At 41.1% G+C, this 18,751-nt stretch overlaps 1 protein-coding gene across 3 annotated transcripts in view; it reads right to left on the bottom strand.

Moving 5' to 3' along the window:
- Nucleotides 1-3,417: 3,417 nt before the first annotated feature.
- Nucleotides 3,418-18,751, bottom strand: part of col8a2 (collagen, type VIII, alpha 2) — a 63,629-nt gene continuing 48,295 nt past the window's right edge. For all 3 annotated transcript variants that reach the window (XM_010873403.4, XM_010873402.4, XM_010873401.4), the window contains one exon: nucleotides 3,418-9,480. In XM_010873403.4, coding sequence (XP_010871705.3) covers nucleotides 7,574-9,480 — 1,907 coding nt within the window. In that variant the 3' untranslated portion in view covers nucleotides 3,418-7,573. The remainder of the gene's footprint in view (nucleotides 9,481-18,751) is intronic.

Genomic DNA, 18,751 nt, shown 5'->3' with positions numbered 1-18,751 from the left:
ACAGATTTTTAACAAATTTGTTGATTACCAGGAATTTATATAAATCCCCAGTTTGTAGAGAGATTATATACAGATTACTTTCTTGACGAGAAACATCTTAACACGTTTCAGTGTAATCGAAATTTCTGTCAAGCTATGGAACATATGCAACAAAACATAAGAGTAGTTACAATCGAAGCTAGATCGGATAGAGGTTCGTGTTCCTATGTTATTGCCACCTTACAGGTCTATTGAAATCCCGTGACTCTCCCGGAGAATGTGGATGGAGGGCAGTAACTGCTGTCAGATCTATACCCCTCGCCACAAAACCCACGCTGGGCTGGTTTCGCCTGCTGGTCTACAAGACACACGTCATCACTGCATCGTCCGTTAGTTCTCATGATACGGTCCCTCTTGGTCGTTACCCCCACCTATATATTTCGATCTGGTTTTCAGTCAGTAACATTAAAACTGGTGATTGGCCACTGGAAATGTTTTATTATGTGATAAATGAATCCTATATTTGTGGATTAAAATAACTGTTTCACATCATGCTATTAATGTAAAATCTTCTTGCAGCCAACTTCAGCCGGATTTTGGGCGAAAATATTCCCCAATTTGGTACAGTATAGGTTCATGTTGTTGTCCTTTAAAAGAGCTGCAGGACACGTGAAAGCAAAACAATCAATAATATATCAATAACTACACCACCCTATTTTAGCGTAGGTATCAGTTTTGTTCCTGCATAATTCTTAAAACGTTAAACCCACTGCATGTTGCACGTAGCCAAATAGCTATATTTTCTATCTATCACCACTGTAGCCTACGTGGTTCCAGTCCAAGCGCATATGTCGTTTAGTAAACCCAGTCACTTACATTTGTTGGTTGCTGCAAATAAGGGCTTTTTTTGCCGCCCATCCACGTAGGTTATTACAGTAATGTAGCTGTTCCCTTATCCAGAGCTGCATATAGAGTAGTGTGCATAAATGCCCATTCTTATTCTTTCCTGTTGGCATGGCGTGTTTTATTAGATTTGGGGGCATATAGTCCACAAATAGTGGGAGGCAGGGGGCTACCATATGCAAAATGTAGACCTTAATTCATAATAATTAATATAAAGAAGAGTAATTTGTTTCGTTATAGCATTTAAAAACCTAGTTTACATATTGAATCATCAGATCATCCAAAAAGCCCCGGGGCTGAAACCCAGTCCACAACTGGTAACGATTTCAAATACTTTCCATACACCTGCACACAACAGTTCAAAATCTATTTGCCCTCAAAATGGGTTCCTATAAAGTAGACGGCACCCAGTAAATTCTACTTTCCTAATAGCCCTCTCTTGTAGACATTTCTGAGTAGCACAAATAATTGTATGATAGATTTGAAATAATATTGGTCAATGAGCCTTGTCTGTTTCAGACTGCTGCAATTTGATTGGCTGATTGTGGTGCACAACATCGTCTATGCTATATATATGTAACATTATCCACTTAAGCATAGTGGTGGATTCATTTTCTTTCTTTATTAAGACAGTTAATATATTTTATATAGATTTTCTCCACCGGCACAGCTATTAAATCAAGGAGAAAAAATATGCCTTTTCATCCAGATAAAAAAAAAACATCTACCGCTGAACTACTGTTTTCGTTTAGGTGGATTGAAAATGAGGGGTGTTGTGCAAAACAAGATAAAAAACATTTTGATTATTTGTAATTTCAAAATACATTTAAAACCAAGGACGAATGTTGTCACTTTACTTCATTTCTCTGAGTTCTTTTTTTCACGGGTCACGTGAGCGCAATTGTATCAGAACATTTCTGTGTCTGTAGCACAGTTCCCCACTTGTCTGGCAGTCGTAGTAAGGAGGCATTCTTCAATATGTTGAACTTTTCTAAGCATATTTCCATGCATGTTACATGCATTTTCATCCTGCTCTTCACTTACAAGGCCCTCCATGGACTGGCTCCTGTATATCTACAGTATCAGATGTCCTCCAACTACACACTCCCTCTTGTAGTCTCCGCTCCTCAGACACTGGCCTTCTCACCATTCCTAAATCCAGTGTACCAAGAGGGCCAGACGTTCAGTGTTGTGGCTCCCAAATTGTGGAATGCACTCCCACCAGCAACACACAACTCGGACTCCATTTGCACCTAAAATCTCCCCTCTTCACCATGGCTTTAACCTCAGCTTGGTCCACATCTCCTACACCCATTTACTCATGCTTTTTTGTTTGTTGACTTTCTCGTTATTCGTTCTTATTATTGTGATTGATGTACAGTGTCCTTGGGGTTTTTGAAAGGCACTTAAAATGCGATATATTTTATTATTAGGTGCATGTCGGTAATAAAATTAAACAATGTGCTCCATTTAATGTGCTGTTTTGCAAGTTAAACAATATATTTTTTTATTTCACTTGTCAAATATTTACAACATGGAAGGCATTCAGTAACATCAGGACCAACAGGAGTAACGTTATAGTGGCAGACTGAGAAGACCAGCAGCTGCAGTGAGTCAGGTCAGATTAACATTTCTGGTCATACTGTTATACCTCTATATTTACTAATGTGTTCCTTATTATTAATTCAACTGTACCTGACAGCATCAAAGTATTTGGTTTAGTTAGAAAGGAATAACAACAAATATAGAAAATGTTTCTAAGTTTATGAATCGCTTGGAGTAATTTTTGAAATGTCTTTCTATGCGCGCAACTCTCTCACCCAGGGAGAGGAGGGTGGAGCTAGCGATAGTTGAGTGTTATCTGGTTATTGCTCTCACTCCACAAATACGGTCTGATACAACTTTGTTGAATCACGATTGTATCTGTGAAAAAAATGTATGTTCCTTCACAACAAAAATACAAAATTAGGAAATCCCAATCAAATATACAACATAGGCTGTACAATGTAGACATTTTGTAACATGTACCTTCACAGATGGCAGATGGGATCCAGAAAAAAAATTGTTTTACATTTCGATTGGTTGATTAATCAGAGATCAGTTGAATCTCGGGTTGACCCAAAGAAATCTTGTTTTGGGACAGATACAGTAAGCCTATAGTTCTCCCAGTTACCAAATGTGATGAGTTTCAAACCAAAATAGAAAGAACAAAGCATCAGTATATATGTTGTCGTGCATGAATGATGATGTGTGGTTTTTCTATGGGAATTTTATTTATTTTTGAGGACCTATGTATGAATTTGACCTAGACATTAAGTCAAACAGGTTGAGGGGTGTGACCTTGTAAATTTAGCATTTTCAGTCCCTAGCTATGCTGCCACTATCCAGCAAATCGGTGTCAAGTGGTATTTTGCTGCACTTCTATGGCAAGACCAATCATTTCCCTAAGTTATGCCAACAACCAGCCAGTGTGGTGTTTCTAGTGTCACATGTGATGTCTGTAGGCATGGACCAAAAAAAAAACAATGACACATATTTACAAGAAAGTCTTTATTGATGTGGTATCAATACAATCAAGTATTGTAGATTTTGTATAAGCAGACAAAACATTTTCAATCAAAAAGAGTGCATTTTATACCCAAATTCTATTGCATAGAGTCAATGCAATAGCCATTTACAAGACAACAATCCTATAGGTTGATACATTGTATATTACACAAAAAAGAAATAAAATACACAAAAATTATCCTTCACGAACAATGCTAGAATGCTATGTGTTCTAAATGCTCTTAACTTGTTCAATGTTATTAAATACCATTTATACCATCTAGGCTTCGGTGGTCAGTTTTGGCATTCCTGTTAAATTATCACCAATGTATAAATACATCTTCATCAATTTCATGTGCAAATGGGAATGGCCGTTTGTATCTATCTCCAAACTATAACAAACAAATATCCCTTAAAACCGAAGCAAGACTTTAAAGTATTTTTATTTTCGTATTTTAATAATTGAATAGAAAACAAGTCAAAGCAGATTGTGATCAAGGCAGTACACTGGGATAAATGTCTTCCACTCGCACTGCAAACTCTGCAACCAAGTGACAAAACAGTTAGTCTATGACAAAAATAGGAAAAGAGGAGAGTAATGGTGAAGCCACAGAATTCCAAAATGCAATTCCAAATGTCTGAAAGAACAAGGCAATAAAATAGGCAACCCTTCCGTTGTCTAGTACACTCAGACAGCAAAAATGGTATACAAACTAGGTATTTTCTGTAGCACAGAGACCTGTGTGAGTGCATTGCTCACATTACATGCATGACATTAAAGATACTGTGAGACTCAAGGCTCTACTCAGTCATTACTGATGACCATTTCTCCAAGATGAGGAATGAGAATACAGCATTTTCTGATTAATCTTGTATGCAGACAGTGAAGCGATAATCCATCAGGCTGCACATGTTCTTCTTGTGGGTGCGGGGCTGAATACACATTTTAATTGCATGTTGACGTCAGGTTCTAATCTGAATACAAAGCTCCCAGAAGTAATATGACCTTGTGTCCAAGGTTACCGGAAGATGATGGTCTTCAAGACAGGGATTCCCATTAATTCCGTGACAGATTCTACCACGCCTACCTCTAGTCTGACCACCAACTTCACAGAATAGTTGCACAAAAATACCTAGATGATTTGTAATCTGCCCAGTGTTTGTCAATAGCCCCCTTGTTTTAAAAGGTTCTTATAGTTTGTATTATAAAATAACTTGTATTCTACTTTGCAAACATGTTCCACATCTTTATTATGCCTTGCTCTTTTTGGCATATGTAGCCCACAACTACAACCAGACCAAATGTCTTTCTTTACAGTAGAATATACGCTGCTGTTCAAAAGTTTGAGGTCACTTATCCTTTAATTTGTAAATTCAAATAACATCATATTGATCCGAAATATAGTGTAGATATTGTTAATATTGTAAATGATTACTGTAGCTGGAAATGGCTGATTTTAATGGTATATCTACATAGGCATACAGAGGCCCATTATCAGCAACTATCAGTCCTGTGTTCCAATGGCACGATGTGTTTGCTAATCGTAATTGATCGTTCGAAAACCCTGTTGCAATTATATTAGCACAGCTGAAAACTGTTATGCTGATTAAAGAAGCAATAAAATTGGTCTTCTTTACTAGTAGACTAGTTGAGTACTGGACTAGTTGAGTATCTGGGCATAATCAAGTCCATTGCTGAGGGCATGGATTACAGGCACAAACTGGCTAATCGATTAATTTTCTGAGAAATGCAGACTATTCTATGTGAGAATTTGCCAAAAAACTGAATCTTGTACAACACTGTGTACAACTTGCTTCACAGAACAGCGCCAACAAGCTCTAAACCGAATAGAAAGAGGAATGGGAGGCACTGGTGCACAACTAAGCATGAGCAAGAGTGTTGTCACAGTCACCAGATCATAACCCTACTGAGCTGTCGGGGGAGCAGCTTGACCGTATGTTACATAAAAGGTGCCCATTAAGCCAATCCAACCTGTGAAAGGTGCTTCAGGAAGCATGGGGTGAAATCTCTTCAGATTACCTCAACAAATTGACAACTAGAATGCCAATAGTCTGCAAGGCTGCAACTGCTGCAAATTAAGGATTCTTTGACAAAAGCAAAGTTTGAAGGACACAATTATTATTTCAATTCAAAATTATAATTTCTAACCTTGTCAATTACTATATTTCCTATTCATTTTGCTAAATTTCCCCAAAACATTTGAACGGTAGTATATATTTTAACATCGGCCAATCTTGTCGGGCCATGCAAATACTTAATTAACCTCATGAAGACACATCCGCTTTGAACCAAATCATTTTCATTTCAAATGTGTGGTGAAGTATTCCAAACATCTCAAAAAACATTGCCCTACGGTCTTTGCATTTCATCCTTCACCCAGGAGAGATTTTAACGGATGGGAGTTCAGTGTTGGTGTCAAACAGCAGACATGTACACAAACACATACACACCCATACTGTGAAAAAGAAGTGCAGACAAAGCATTCACACGGTGCGTGCGTCAATCTGACCCCACTGCCCCAACCCACGAAGCCAGGAGACAGTGATGCAATCAGGACTTCACAACTTCCGGGACTCTCTTGGTCTCTCTTGGTCTCTCTCCTTTCTCTTTTCAACCCTCTCTATGTCCCTTCAGCCTACTTATGATTATTATTAGATCCAAGAATGCTCATTTGCTGAAGTAAACATTCGTCTAATTCTGTCAGAAGACTTAGGCTAACATTTCCTCATGGATGACATGAATAATTAGAAATATGGATGATTCGGAATTGCTACTGTACATCGATCAAAAAAACTAAAGTACAAAAACTGAAGTGCCAAACATTGTAAGGGAGATCATTTGGACTGTTTTATATATTTGAACCTTTAAGGGGTCGTTTTGTGGAAACAGGAAGCATGGCATTTAGCCAATTGTAATGAGTGTGAAATGCTGCAAGATTTGTAATTTTTTTGTCTGATTGATGCTTATAACTTAAGCTAATGCCCGTGTGCCTTTTAATAGGTAAAAGGCACAAGGGCATTCATTTCTCGGCCGCGGCCATTGTTTTAGCAATTATGTTTTTGGTATATTTGTTGAGCAGAGAGACAAAATTAATGTGACATGGGAGCTGCAGTAAATGTGGAAGATGGGAATAGCCACAGAATAGATCAATTGAGGGAAACGTGGCACTGATCCAGTAATATTTGGCCACTCTTTCTGTCCACTTTTCTGACACATTCATTTATTATATAATTATTGACTTACACATTCATTCATACATCTATTAATTAGTCTATTCAATATAATTAGTCTATTATATATATTTCAATATATCTTTCCTTCTTCATTTTACTGTTGATATATAAATGCTTGTAGGAAATAGGAAGAAAGGGGTAAAGCATGGTTACTTTTAGATTTCTAACAATGCTAAGGGGGTTTACTATTTCTTTATTTGTTCCTCGAATTTGAGTGGATGTTTCACAAGTTGTAATATGACTTATTATTGATCAAGCAATCGCTACAATCAAAAATGTTCTGCTTCTGGTATCAACATCCAATGCTTTTAGATCCAGCTACTAATAGAGTCAAGAAATTAGCACCCATCAGAAAATTGGAAATTGACTGTTAAAACATCAGTGTACATAAAATGGCAGACAGGAAGAAAATTGAGGATTTTGTGCAGGAAGTGACTGCAGCCAGGGGAACCAATCAGGGTTCAACGATGTCATCCTAATGATGTCAGAGCATTTGGGCAGGATGTGCAGTCACGTGGGTAGGTCTCAAAGCTGTTGCTTACACATTGCAAAGTAAGCCACTTAATTGTCTGAATCCAATAAACAACAACAATACAGACAACGACAAAATAATAATAATAACATTATGACATTAATAATAATTATAATAATATAAGCTAAAAAAACATTAAAAAACAGACATTTGAAAGAAAGAGATAAAAACACAGAGCACAGCATGAAGTATCCTTCTCCTGCTTTTTAACTCTTTCTGTCTTTCGTTAACAAAGTCTTTTCTGTCGTTGTTGATGTTGCTGATGCTAACTTTATTCAGGTGGTGTCATTCTGTTATGGCTGCGGGTGTTATGCAATGGGGATACTAGGAGGCACCCTAGGTGAGAGTTGTCAAGCGTTATGTGGGACAGAGCAGGAACCCTGAGAAGGAAGAATGGATGTATTCAGTGGAGTAGAGCCCGTTAGCCTGATCTGAGGGCATCTGCATCCACACCTGGTCGTTTTCCTTCAGCTCGAGCACTGCGCTACCGGACGCCTGGTCCATGTAGCCCTTCTTGTACTCGTCGTAGGTGTAAGTGGCGGGAACATTGTTCTTGTACAGCGCCACCCACAGACTGAGTCCCTTTACATGCACGTGGTAGGAAAAGTAGTAGACGCCGGACATGGGACTGGTGAAGATACCGGTTGCGGGGTTGTAGGCATTCTGCCCGTTGTACAGTGTCCTGTCAAACTTGATGGGCATCCCAGACGGAGGGAAGGGCGTAGTGAGGATAGCGGTAAATGCAGGTGCTACGGTGGCAGAAAGCTCTGCGCGGCCAAACTGTGGTTTTCCATTCCTCCCGTCTGGTACTTCTCCTCCGGCCAGCTCTGAATCTGTTAGCCCAGCCACCCCAGTTTGTCCGTTTCCTGCTGGGCCAGGGGGTCCGGGTGGCCCAGGAGGGCCAGGGATACCATTTTGTCCAGGGTTGCCTGGTTTTCCTGGGGGACCCTGAGGACCAGGAACACCCTTTTCTCCAAGCTTGCCTAGTCCTGGAAGACCTGGCAGTCCAGGTTCACCCTTCAGACCTGGGATACCCTGTGGCCCCATTGGCCCTGAAGGCCCCTGAAGACCAGGGATTCCAGACTGGCCTCTTGGTCCTGGAGACCCAACGAAACCAGACTCCCCTTTTGGGCCAGGGTTGCCTAAAAGACCTGGGTTTCCAGGCAGGCCTATGTGGCCCGCCTCGCCTTTGGGCCCAGGTTTTCCAATAGCACCATTAGGGCCTGGGAGACCTTTGTCACCAGGAATTCCAGGTTTTCCAGGCAGACCACCAGGACCCTGGTCCCCTCTGATCCCTGGCAGACCTGGATGCCCCTGGGGACCCACCTCTCCCTTCAGGCCAGGCATACCGTGTTTTCCTGGAAGTCCCATGGGCCCTTGTAGTCCTGGTGGTCCAGGCTGTCCATCTGGGCCCATGTCTCCAGTTTTTCCCTCCATCCCAGGCTCCCCCTTATCTCCAGGGATGCCGGGACCCCCAGAAAGGCCCTTGTCTCCTTTTGGCCCTGATAGACCAGGCTTGCCATAGCCAGGAGTTCCAGGAAACCCTGGAGAACCCCTGATCCCTGGCTCACCTTTAGGCCCAAGTGGACCTGGTGCACCAGGTAATCCATCAATACCAGGTTTGCCCAATCCAATGGGCCCTGGTTGCCCTTGCAGGCCAGGAGGGCCAGCCTCCCCTGGCTCTCCTATTCCTCCTGGAGGCCCATGGTCTCCTTTAGGCCCTGATGGACCAGGAAGCCCATTTAGTCCTGGCTTGCCCACACCTGGATTACCAGCTGGCCCTGGAAGGCCCCTGAGCCCGCTTGGACCCCTGGGTCCTGGCAACCCTGGCTTACCATTTCCATTCTCCCCCTTCAGCCCACGCTCCCCAGGATTTCCAGGCCCACCTTTCTGTCCTGGCTCTCCACGAGACCCGGGAGGGCCCCTCCCACCGGGAAGCCCAGGTTTGCCATTTAGTGAAAGTCCAGCTGGCCCGGGGAGACCTGGTTGTCCAGGAAGTCCTCTGGGACCTGGTTCACCTCGGAGCCCAACTTCACCATTATTGCCAGGCATTCCCTTCATGCCCACCTTTCCTGGGAGACCTGGAAGTCCGGGCTTACCAATACCAGGAAAACCTGGAGGCCCCTGAGGGCCAGGCTGGCCATTGAGACCTGGTTTTCCCAGTCCTGGTTTTCCTGGAAGTCCTGGTGGCCCAGCTGGGCCTCTGGGTCCAGGTTTTCCCTGGGGCCCCGGCTCGCCCTTTACTTCAACCATGGGTGGCATGTCTGTAAGAGAAAATTTAAGATATTTGATTACTTTCTCATCCAAAGTTCTAAAGTGAGTAGAATTTAAAAAATGCAAATGACACCTTGTTTATCCTAACTAGCAATAATAGCTCTCAGTAGTAGCTAGCAATAGTAGTTCTGAGTATTCACTAGTAATAGTAGTTCTCTGTAGAGCTAGCAGTAGTTGCTAGCAGTTGAGCTAGCAGTATTTGCTATTAGTAGATGATGCCTTGCACATATGCACTATGCACATACAATTTTACATTTTTGCACACACACACATACATACATACAAATGTATAAAAAAGAGAAGCCACAGAAAGGCCCACCACCACTTTGAGCCACAAAGTTAAGTGGCTGGGAGTGAAGTAAAAGAACACAAATCAATCATATTAAGAGCCTATATTGGAGGGTTACAAGAAAGAAGACATTACACAAAAAGTGCCAACTGAAAGCATGCAACTGACCCAGCTGCAATGTAGGAAAAGGTTTTGTCGTAAGATGAGACCATGATCCGGTTTTTAAGACAAAACTGAAAGCATTATTTTTTGCACAAACATAACACTGCCCATGCCTCAAAAATTCAAGTATGGTGGCATCAGCGTCATGCTATGGGGATGCTTCTCATCAGCAAGGAATGTCGAAAGTAGATTGGATTGAGCAAAATAAAAGGAAATTCTGCAACATAAACTGCTTCAGTCCACTGACAAATTGAAGCTCAGAAGGAAATGCTTTCAGCAAAAGAATGACCCCAAGTACCAGGTGAAAGCAACACTGCTGTGTTAAAGTATTGATCTCCATCCCATTGAAAATCTGTGGAACAATTTCAAAATTGCGGTCCAAAAGTGTTGTCCAATCAATATGAATAACCAGGCTCAAATCAACCTGGCTCAAAGAGGAATAGGCCTAAATCACTATGTTTCCAAACACCTAAAACTGTTTGAAGTTGCATTGAGAGGTAGCATACACTACTTTAAAGTAGATGTAACATAAAGTACCTTAAAGTAATACATTTTGAGTGTCAATGTTCTAAAATACCAAATAGAACAAAATGACAATGTATCATTTCTAATACAGTAAAATTTGAGAATTTGTCTGGGGTACATACATGCATACAGGGGCTGGACTTTTTTTTTGAAATGACGGTTTTGAGTGAATAACAGAAAGGTTAAAATTAAGAGACCACTGCAAATTGAACGCCTCTATTCTAAGCTCAAAACTTTCCTTTTCAACTTTTTTGGAAAGGAAAGAAAAACGTGCAGTGGTCTCTTTATTTTTTCCAGAGCTGTATATCAGTGGGGAACCGTCAAGAGCCTTTACACCCTCAGAGAAGGCCTAAGGATAGATACAAATTTATATATTTTTCTATAGATCATAATGAGCAATTTTTCTTTTTTTGCCTTAAATGTAATGATCTTTCAATTGAATTTCTTCAGTTTGTGTTGGACAAAGAATGGTTAATATCCAAGAGAAGAAAAATATCCAATCAGAATTTTTGTTTGGTAGTGTCCTATTCAGCTGTTATTCAACTGTTCTCAAAGCTCATTGGCTAGGCCCTCAGGTTTTGAATAGAAGGCACCAGCCAATGTCATTGACAATTGTATGATGCCTTTAAGGCCCTCTAGAGAGCCTAAGCATACTTCACTTATTTAGAGCCAATAGCAAGCCTTATCTCGTTGTCTCTCGCTTGAACCTGCTTGAGCTTAGCTTGCTGGCTAGATTTTTGCAGCCATTGTATGTGCTTTTTGTTGCTATCTCTTTCATATCATTTTGAATAGTGTGTAAAATATAATTGCAACTTTACATCACTTTGTGCGGTTAAAACAAAGCTAATGACATTGCATTTGGAAGTACTAGGTATATGACATTTCTTTTTATGGTGCATATTTTTATTGTATGCTGGACATCGAATACAGCACAACTTGTTTCTCTCTGACAGCAGATACTGTCTGTGGTCGTGGAACAATGTGAGTTGCTGTGCGGTTGCATTTATTTCTCCACTATTTAAGTGTTTTGGCAAATGTTTCTTTGGGATGACTCAGCCGTATTTTCTTCTAACGTGGTTCCTGCTATCGATATTAGCAACCGTTGTGTAGCCTACATTTGCTGCTTCTGAGTGACAGCCAAGACGTGGCTTAGGACCATTTGACTCTGTCATCAAATAATTGCTTCTCCTACATAGGTCTGCAAAAGAAAGGCCTCAAGTCATGCTCTGTATACACAGGCTTTTGAGTTCTCTTCCTATATTTATGACGTCAGATATTTTTCCACTAGGGCCAAGTTCCAGCAGTCACAGTTCGCCACCGATATATATAGAAATATTTAGGCTACATATTTCAGTTATAAGAATTTGTAGTGTTACATTTTTACCACAAAGAATACTCAACAAAGATAATCTTAAATGCAAATTTGCCACTTTTCCGCTTATTTGGAAAAAAATCATTTAGATAAAATGTTGTGGGTTATGAGATGCTAGGGGACGAAAGAGCAACTGTCCAACATCCTATTGCCTGAACCCCTCCCATGAATCCCTCAAAATGTAGCACCTTTGCAAGGCGCCTGTACAAATTTTGATTCACCTTTCAACTAAAAGACCAAAATGTGTTTAAAAAAAAACATGCCTAAAACATCTGGTTTCAAGTCATCATGATCTATGAAGTATTATAAAACATTTCCAATTCAATCTAAATCTCCCTTAAATCCCCTAATAGCTTCTCTTCCTCATTATTTGCATTAAAACTACCTATTTCAATTGCCAGAGGGAGCTTTCGATTCTCAATTGGGAACACAACCTTTTTGATTTCTTGCTAGTTGATAAGTAACTTATGGTTCTGGATCATCTGTGTTTTTGATCTGGTTGTAGGTTATGAGTTTTGGTTTATGCCAAACAGCAGTTGACCATCTAACTTCGTCAACCATTTTGACATTGTAATGCGACTTACAGGATATTCTGTGATCTAGATGTCCTTGGAAAGTTAGTCTTGGTGCAAGCTTAATCACTCCCAGGGCCATATATTTATATATATATATATATATATTATACACTCACCTAAAAGATTATTAGGAACACCATACTAATACTGTGTTTGACCCCCTTTCGCCTTCAGAACTGCCTTAATTCTACGTGGCATTGATTCAACAAGGTGCTGAAAGCATTCTTTAGAAATGTTGGCCCATAATGATAGGATAGCATCTTGCATTTGATGGAGATTTGTGGGATGCACATCCAGGGCACGAAGCTCCCGTTCCACCACATCCCAAAGATCAGATCTGGTGACTGTGGGGGCCATTTCAGTACAGTGAACTCATTGTCATGTTCAAGAAACCAATTTGAAATGATTCGAGCTTTGTGACATGGTGCATTATCCTGCTGGAAGTAGCCATCAGAGGATGGGTACATGGTGGTCATAAAGGGATGGACATGGTCAGAAACAATGCTCAGGTAGGCCGTGGCATTTAAACGATGCCCAATTGGCACTAAGGGGCCTAAAGTGTTCCAAGAAAACATCCCCCACATCATTACACCACCACTACCAGCCTGCACAGTGGTAACAAGGCATGATGGATCCATGTTCTCATTCGGTTTGCGCCAAATTCTGACTCTACCATCTGAATGTCTCAACAGAAATCGAGACTCATCAGACCAGGCAACATTCTTCCAGTCTTCAACTGTCCAATTTTGGTGAGCTCATGCAAATTGTAGCCTCTTTTTCCTATTTGTAGTGGAGATGAGTGGTACCTGGTGGGGTCTTCTGCTGTTGTAGCCCATCCGCCTTAAGGTTGTGCGTGTTGTGGCTTCACAAATGCTTTGCTGCATACCTCGGTTGTAACGAGTGGTTATTTCAGTCAAAGTTGCTCTTCTATCTGCTTGAATCAGTCGGCCCATTCTCCTCTGACCTCTAGCATCAACAAGGCATTTTCGCCCACAGGACTGCCGCATGCTGGATGTTTTTCCCTTTTCACACCATTTTTTTTGTAAACCCTAGAAATGGTTGTGCGTGAAAATCCCAGTAACTGAGCAGATTGTGAAATACTCAGACCGGCCCATCTGGCACCAACAACCATGCCACGCTCAAAATTGCTTAAATCATCTTTCTTTCCCATTCTGACATTCAGTTTGGAGTTCAGGAGATTTTCTTGACCAGGACCACACCCCTAAATGCATTGAAACAACTGCCATGTGATTGGTTGATTAGATAATTGCATTAATGAGAAATTTAACTGGTGTTCCTAATAATCCTTTAGGTGAGCTAAATATACAGCTCCGGAAAAAATTAAGAGACCACTGCACCTTTTCCTTTCCTTTCCAAAAAAGTCGAAAAGGGAAGTTTTGAGTGAGGAACAGAAGGGTTAAAATGAAGAGACCACTGCAAATTGAATGCTTCTATTCCTCACTCAAAACATTCCTTTTCAACTTTTTTGGAAAGGAAAGAAAAAGGTGCAGTTGTCTCTTAATTTTTTCCGGAGCTGTATATACATATTTAGCTTATTTTAAAACCCTAGGTTACAGGACACTCAAATGAGTGAGTTGTAGAACTCTGGTCATGTGCAATAGCTATAGTCTCTATTGATTTTAATTGAATCAAAAAGGACACAAATGCTAAACTGCAGAGAAACATTATGCCCTACTCAAAGTAATATATTCTTCAAATATATAGAAGAGAATGAATACTTGCTACTGCATTAAATTCTATGATGTGCATATATATATATATATATATATATATATATATATATAGATATATATACACACTGATAAGCCATAACATTATGACAACCTGCCTAATATTGTGTAGGTCCCCCTTCTGCTGCCAGAAAATAACCCTGACCCGTCAAGGCATGGACTCCACTAGACCTCTAAAGGTGTGCTATGGTATCTGGCACCAAAATGTTAGCAGCAGATCCTTTAAGTCCTGTATGTTGCGAGTTAGGGCCTCCATGGATCAGACCTGTTTGTCTAGCACATCCCACAGATACTCGATTGGATTGAGATCTGAGATTTGGGAAATGTGGAGGCCAAGTCAACACCATGAACTCGTTGTTGTGTTCCTCAAACCATTCCTGAACCATTTTTTGCTTTGTGGCAGGGCACATTATACTGCTGAAGAGGCCAATGCCATCAGGGAATACCGTTACCATGAAAGGGTGCACATGGTCAGCAACAATGCTCAGGTAGGTGATACGTGTCAAAGTCACATCTACATGAATGGCAGGACCCAAGGTTTCCCAACAGAACATCGCCCAACGCATCACACTGCCTCCGCCAGCTTGCCTTCTTCCCATAGTGCATCCTGGTGTCATGTGTTCTCCAGGTAAGCGACGCACACACACCCAGCCATCCACATGATGTAAAAGAAAACGTGATTCATCAGACCAGGTCACCTTCTTCCATTGCTCCGTGGTCCAGTTCTGAATTTGAGCCACAGTAGCTCATCTGTTTTATCGGACCACACGGGCCAGCCTTTGCTCCCCACGTATATTCATGAGCCTTGACTGCCCATGACCCTGTTGCTGGTTCACTGCTTTTCCACTTTTGATAGGTACTGACCACTGCAGACCGGTAATACCCCACAAGGACTGCAGTTTTGGAGATGCTCTGATCCATCACCATTTGGCCCTTGTCAAATTCGCTCGGATCCTTAGGCTTGCTAATTTTTCCTGCTTCTAACACATAAACTTTGAGGACAGAATATTCACTTGCTGCCTAATATATCCCACCCACTGACAGTTGCCATGATAATGATATTATCAGTGTTATTCACTTCACTTCGTCATTGGTCATAATGTTATGGCTGATCGGTGTGTGTATGAATATATATATATAAATATATATACATACAGTGGGGAGAACAAGTATTTGATACACTGCCGATTTAGCAGGTTTTCCCACATACAAAGTATCTAGAAGTCTGCAATTTTTATCATAGGTACTCTTCAACTGTGAGTGACGGAATCGAAAACAAACATCCAGAAAATCTAATTGTATTATTTTAAGTAATTAATTTGCATTTTATTGCATGACATAAGTATTTGATACATCAGAAAAGCAGAACTTAATATTTGGAAAAGAAACCTTTGTTTGCAATTACAGATATCATACGTTTCCTGTAGTTCTTGACCAGGTTTGCACACACTGCAGCAGGGATTTTGGCCCACTCCTTGATACAGACCCTATCTAGATCCTTCAGGTTTCGGGGCTGTCACTGGGCAATACAGACTTTCAGCTCCCTCCAAAGATTTTCTATTAGGTTCAGGTCTGGAGACTGGCTAGGTCACTCCAGGACCTTGAAATGCTTCTCATGGAGCCACTCCTTAGTTGCCCTGGCTGTGTGTTTCAGGTCATTGTCATGCTGGATGACCCAGCCATTACCCATCTTCAATGTTCTTTCTGAGGGAAGGAGGTTGTTGGCCAATATCTCGCCATACATGGCCCAATCCATCCTCCCCTCAATACGGTGCAGTCGTCCTGTCCCCTTTGCAGAAAAGCATCCCCAAAGAATGATGTTTCCACCCCCATGCTTCACGGTTGGGATGGTGTTCTTGGGGTTGTACTTATTCTTCTTCTTCCTCCAAACACGGCGAGTGGAGTTTAGACCAAAAAGCTAAATTTTTGTCTCATCAGACCACATGACCTTCTCCCATTCCTCCTCTGGATCATCCAGATGGTCATTGGCAAACTTCAGACGGTCCCGGACATGCGCTGGCTTGAGCAGGGGGACCTTGCGTGCGCTGCAGCATTTTAATCCATGACGGCGTAGTGTGTTACTAATGGTCTTCTTTGAGACTGTGGTCCCAGCTCTCTTCAGGTCATTGACCAGGTCCTGCCGTGTAGTTCTGGGCTGATCCCTCACCTTCCTCATGATCATTGATGCCCCACGAGGTGAGATCTTGCATGGATCCCCAGACCGAGGGAGATTGACCGTCATCTTGAACGTCTTCCATATTCTAATAAACAGTTGTTGCCTTCTCACCAAGCTGCTTGCCTATTGTCCTGTAGCCCATCCCAGCCTTGTCCATGTCTACAATTTTATTCCTGATGTCCTTACACAGCTCTCTGGTCTTGGCCATTGTGGAGAGGCTGGAGTCTGTTTAATTGAGTGTGTGGACAGGTGTCTTTTATACAGGCAATGAGTGGAGAACAGGTGGGCTTCTTAAAGAAAAACTAACAGGTCTGTGAGAGCTGGAATTCTTACTGGTTGGTAGGTGATCAAATACTTATGTCATGCAATGCTTTGCTTTTTAAGTAGGAAAACCTGCAAAATCGGCAGTGTATCAAATACTTGTTCTCCCCACTGTATGTATATATACATTCAAAGGGCCAATGGAAACAGGCATAAAGTGGAAGAGGCTGTCAGGTGCTAAAAAGCAATTACCTGTATATTAGTTTATTTATACATACTTTTTAATCCAGCGAATCTACTTCATATTACACTTCAACATTAGTGTAAATAAGAATATTATTAATAAAACATGATAAAACACATATATATATACACATACATATATTTATATGGGTTTTATCATGTTTTATTAATAATATTCTTATTCTCTTCCACTTCATGCCTGTTTCCATTTCCATTGGCCCTTTGAATGTGCTTGACAATTCTATAATATTTTCTGAAAGAACTGTCGTCTAACATACATATTTACTAATTTAATTTGCATTCATGGACATGTTGCATAGTTCATACTACACACCACATAACATTTTAAAAGCCTATAAAACATCTAAAACTACGAACGTCCTAAAATAACTGGTCTCTACTCCTGCATGACTTATTTAATTTGATTACATACTGTACCAGTTAGGTCTGTGCAGGCAGTAATGCAAATGTGATTTTGTCTCAAGGCCACTAGGTGGTGGTAGAGGAATGCTATTTACATTAGGGCACAAAAATACATAATACTGTGAGTGCTGAAATGTGCTTTTGTCAAACAGTTAAACAATGAGTTATTGATGATGTCCCTGTCATGAAAAACCCCATAGAATGGACCATATTTACAGAATGAGAGACAAGCGCTCTCACCAACACAGTACATAATGAAAGAGAGAGAGAAAGAGAGAGAGAAGCACTTCCAGCCAACACCGTACAAAATGAATGAAAGAAGGAGAGAGAGACAAGCACACTCACCAAAACCGTACATAATGAAAGAGAGAGAGAGAGAGAGACAAGCAGAGAGAGAGACAAGCAGTCTCGCCAACACCGTACATAATGAAGGAGAATGAGAGAGACAAGCACCGTCACCAACACTGTACATAATCAGATAGAGAGAGAGAGAGAGAGAGAGAGAGAGACAAGCACTCTCACCAACACCATACATAATGAAAAAGAATGAGAGAGACAAGCACTCTCACCAACACGGTACATAATGGAAGAGAGAGAGTGACAAGCACTCTCACCAACACCATACATAATGAAAAAGAATGAGAGAGACAAGCACTCTAACCAACACAGTACATAATGGAAGAGAGAGAGAGACAAGCACTCTCACCAACACCATACATAATGAAAAAGAATGAGAGAGACAAGCACTCTAACCAACACGGTACATAATGGAAGAGAGAGAGTGACAAGCACTCTCACCAACACCATACATAATGAAAAAGAATGAGAGAGACAAGCACTCTAACCAACACGGTACATAATGGAAGAGAGAGAGAGACAAGCACTCTCACCAACACCATACATAATGAAAAAGAATGAGAGAGACAAGCACTCTAACCAACACGGTACATAATGGAAGAGAGAGAGTGACAAGCACTCTCACCAACACCATACATAATGAAAAAGAATGAGAGAGACAAGCACTCTAACCAACACGGTACATAATGGAAGAGAGAGAGTGACAAGCACTCTCACCAACACTGTGCATATTGAGAGAGACAGATTGAGAGAGAAACATGCACTTTCACCAACACCTTATGTAATGAGAGCGAAAGAGACAGGCACTATCACCAACACCTCCATAACGAAAGAGACGTGCATAACCACACATTAATAAAATCTGATGCTCTCTTTATAAATCTTTTCTCTTTTTCTCTTGCTCTCTTTTCTTCTCTCGCTCTCACACACACAGTTCCTGACCGTCTAAAATAAAAAACACTGGTAACAGCAACCAGATGCTTGAATGAGCAAGGCCTACCAGAGCCTAACACACATACACACACACACACACATACATTCACAGACACACACACACACAGTGCATGGCCTAGTGAAACCCGGCTGAGCTCAGCAAACAGTGGGCAATCAGAACCCCATCAGATCCA

The sequence above is a fragment of the Esox lucius genome, chromosome 10 (assembly GCF_011004845.1).
Source record: "Esox lucius isolate fEsoLuc1 chromosome 10, fEsoLuc1.pri, whole genome shotgun sequence".
NCBI lineage: Eukaryota > Metazoa > Chordata > Actinopteri > Esociformes > Esocidae > Esox > Esox lucius.
This window is presented reverse-complemented; position numbering and strand designations above follow the sequence as displayed.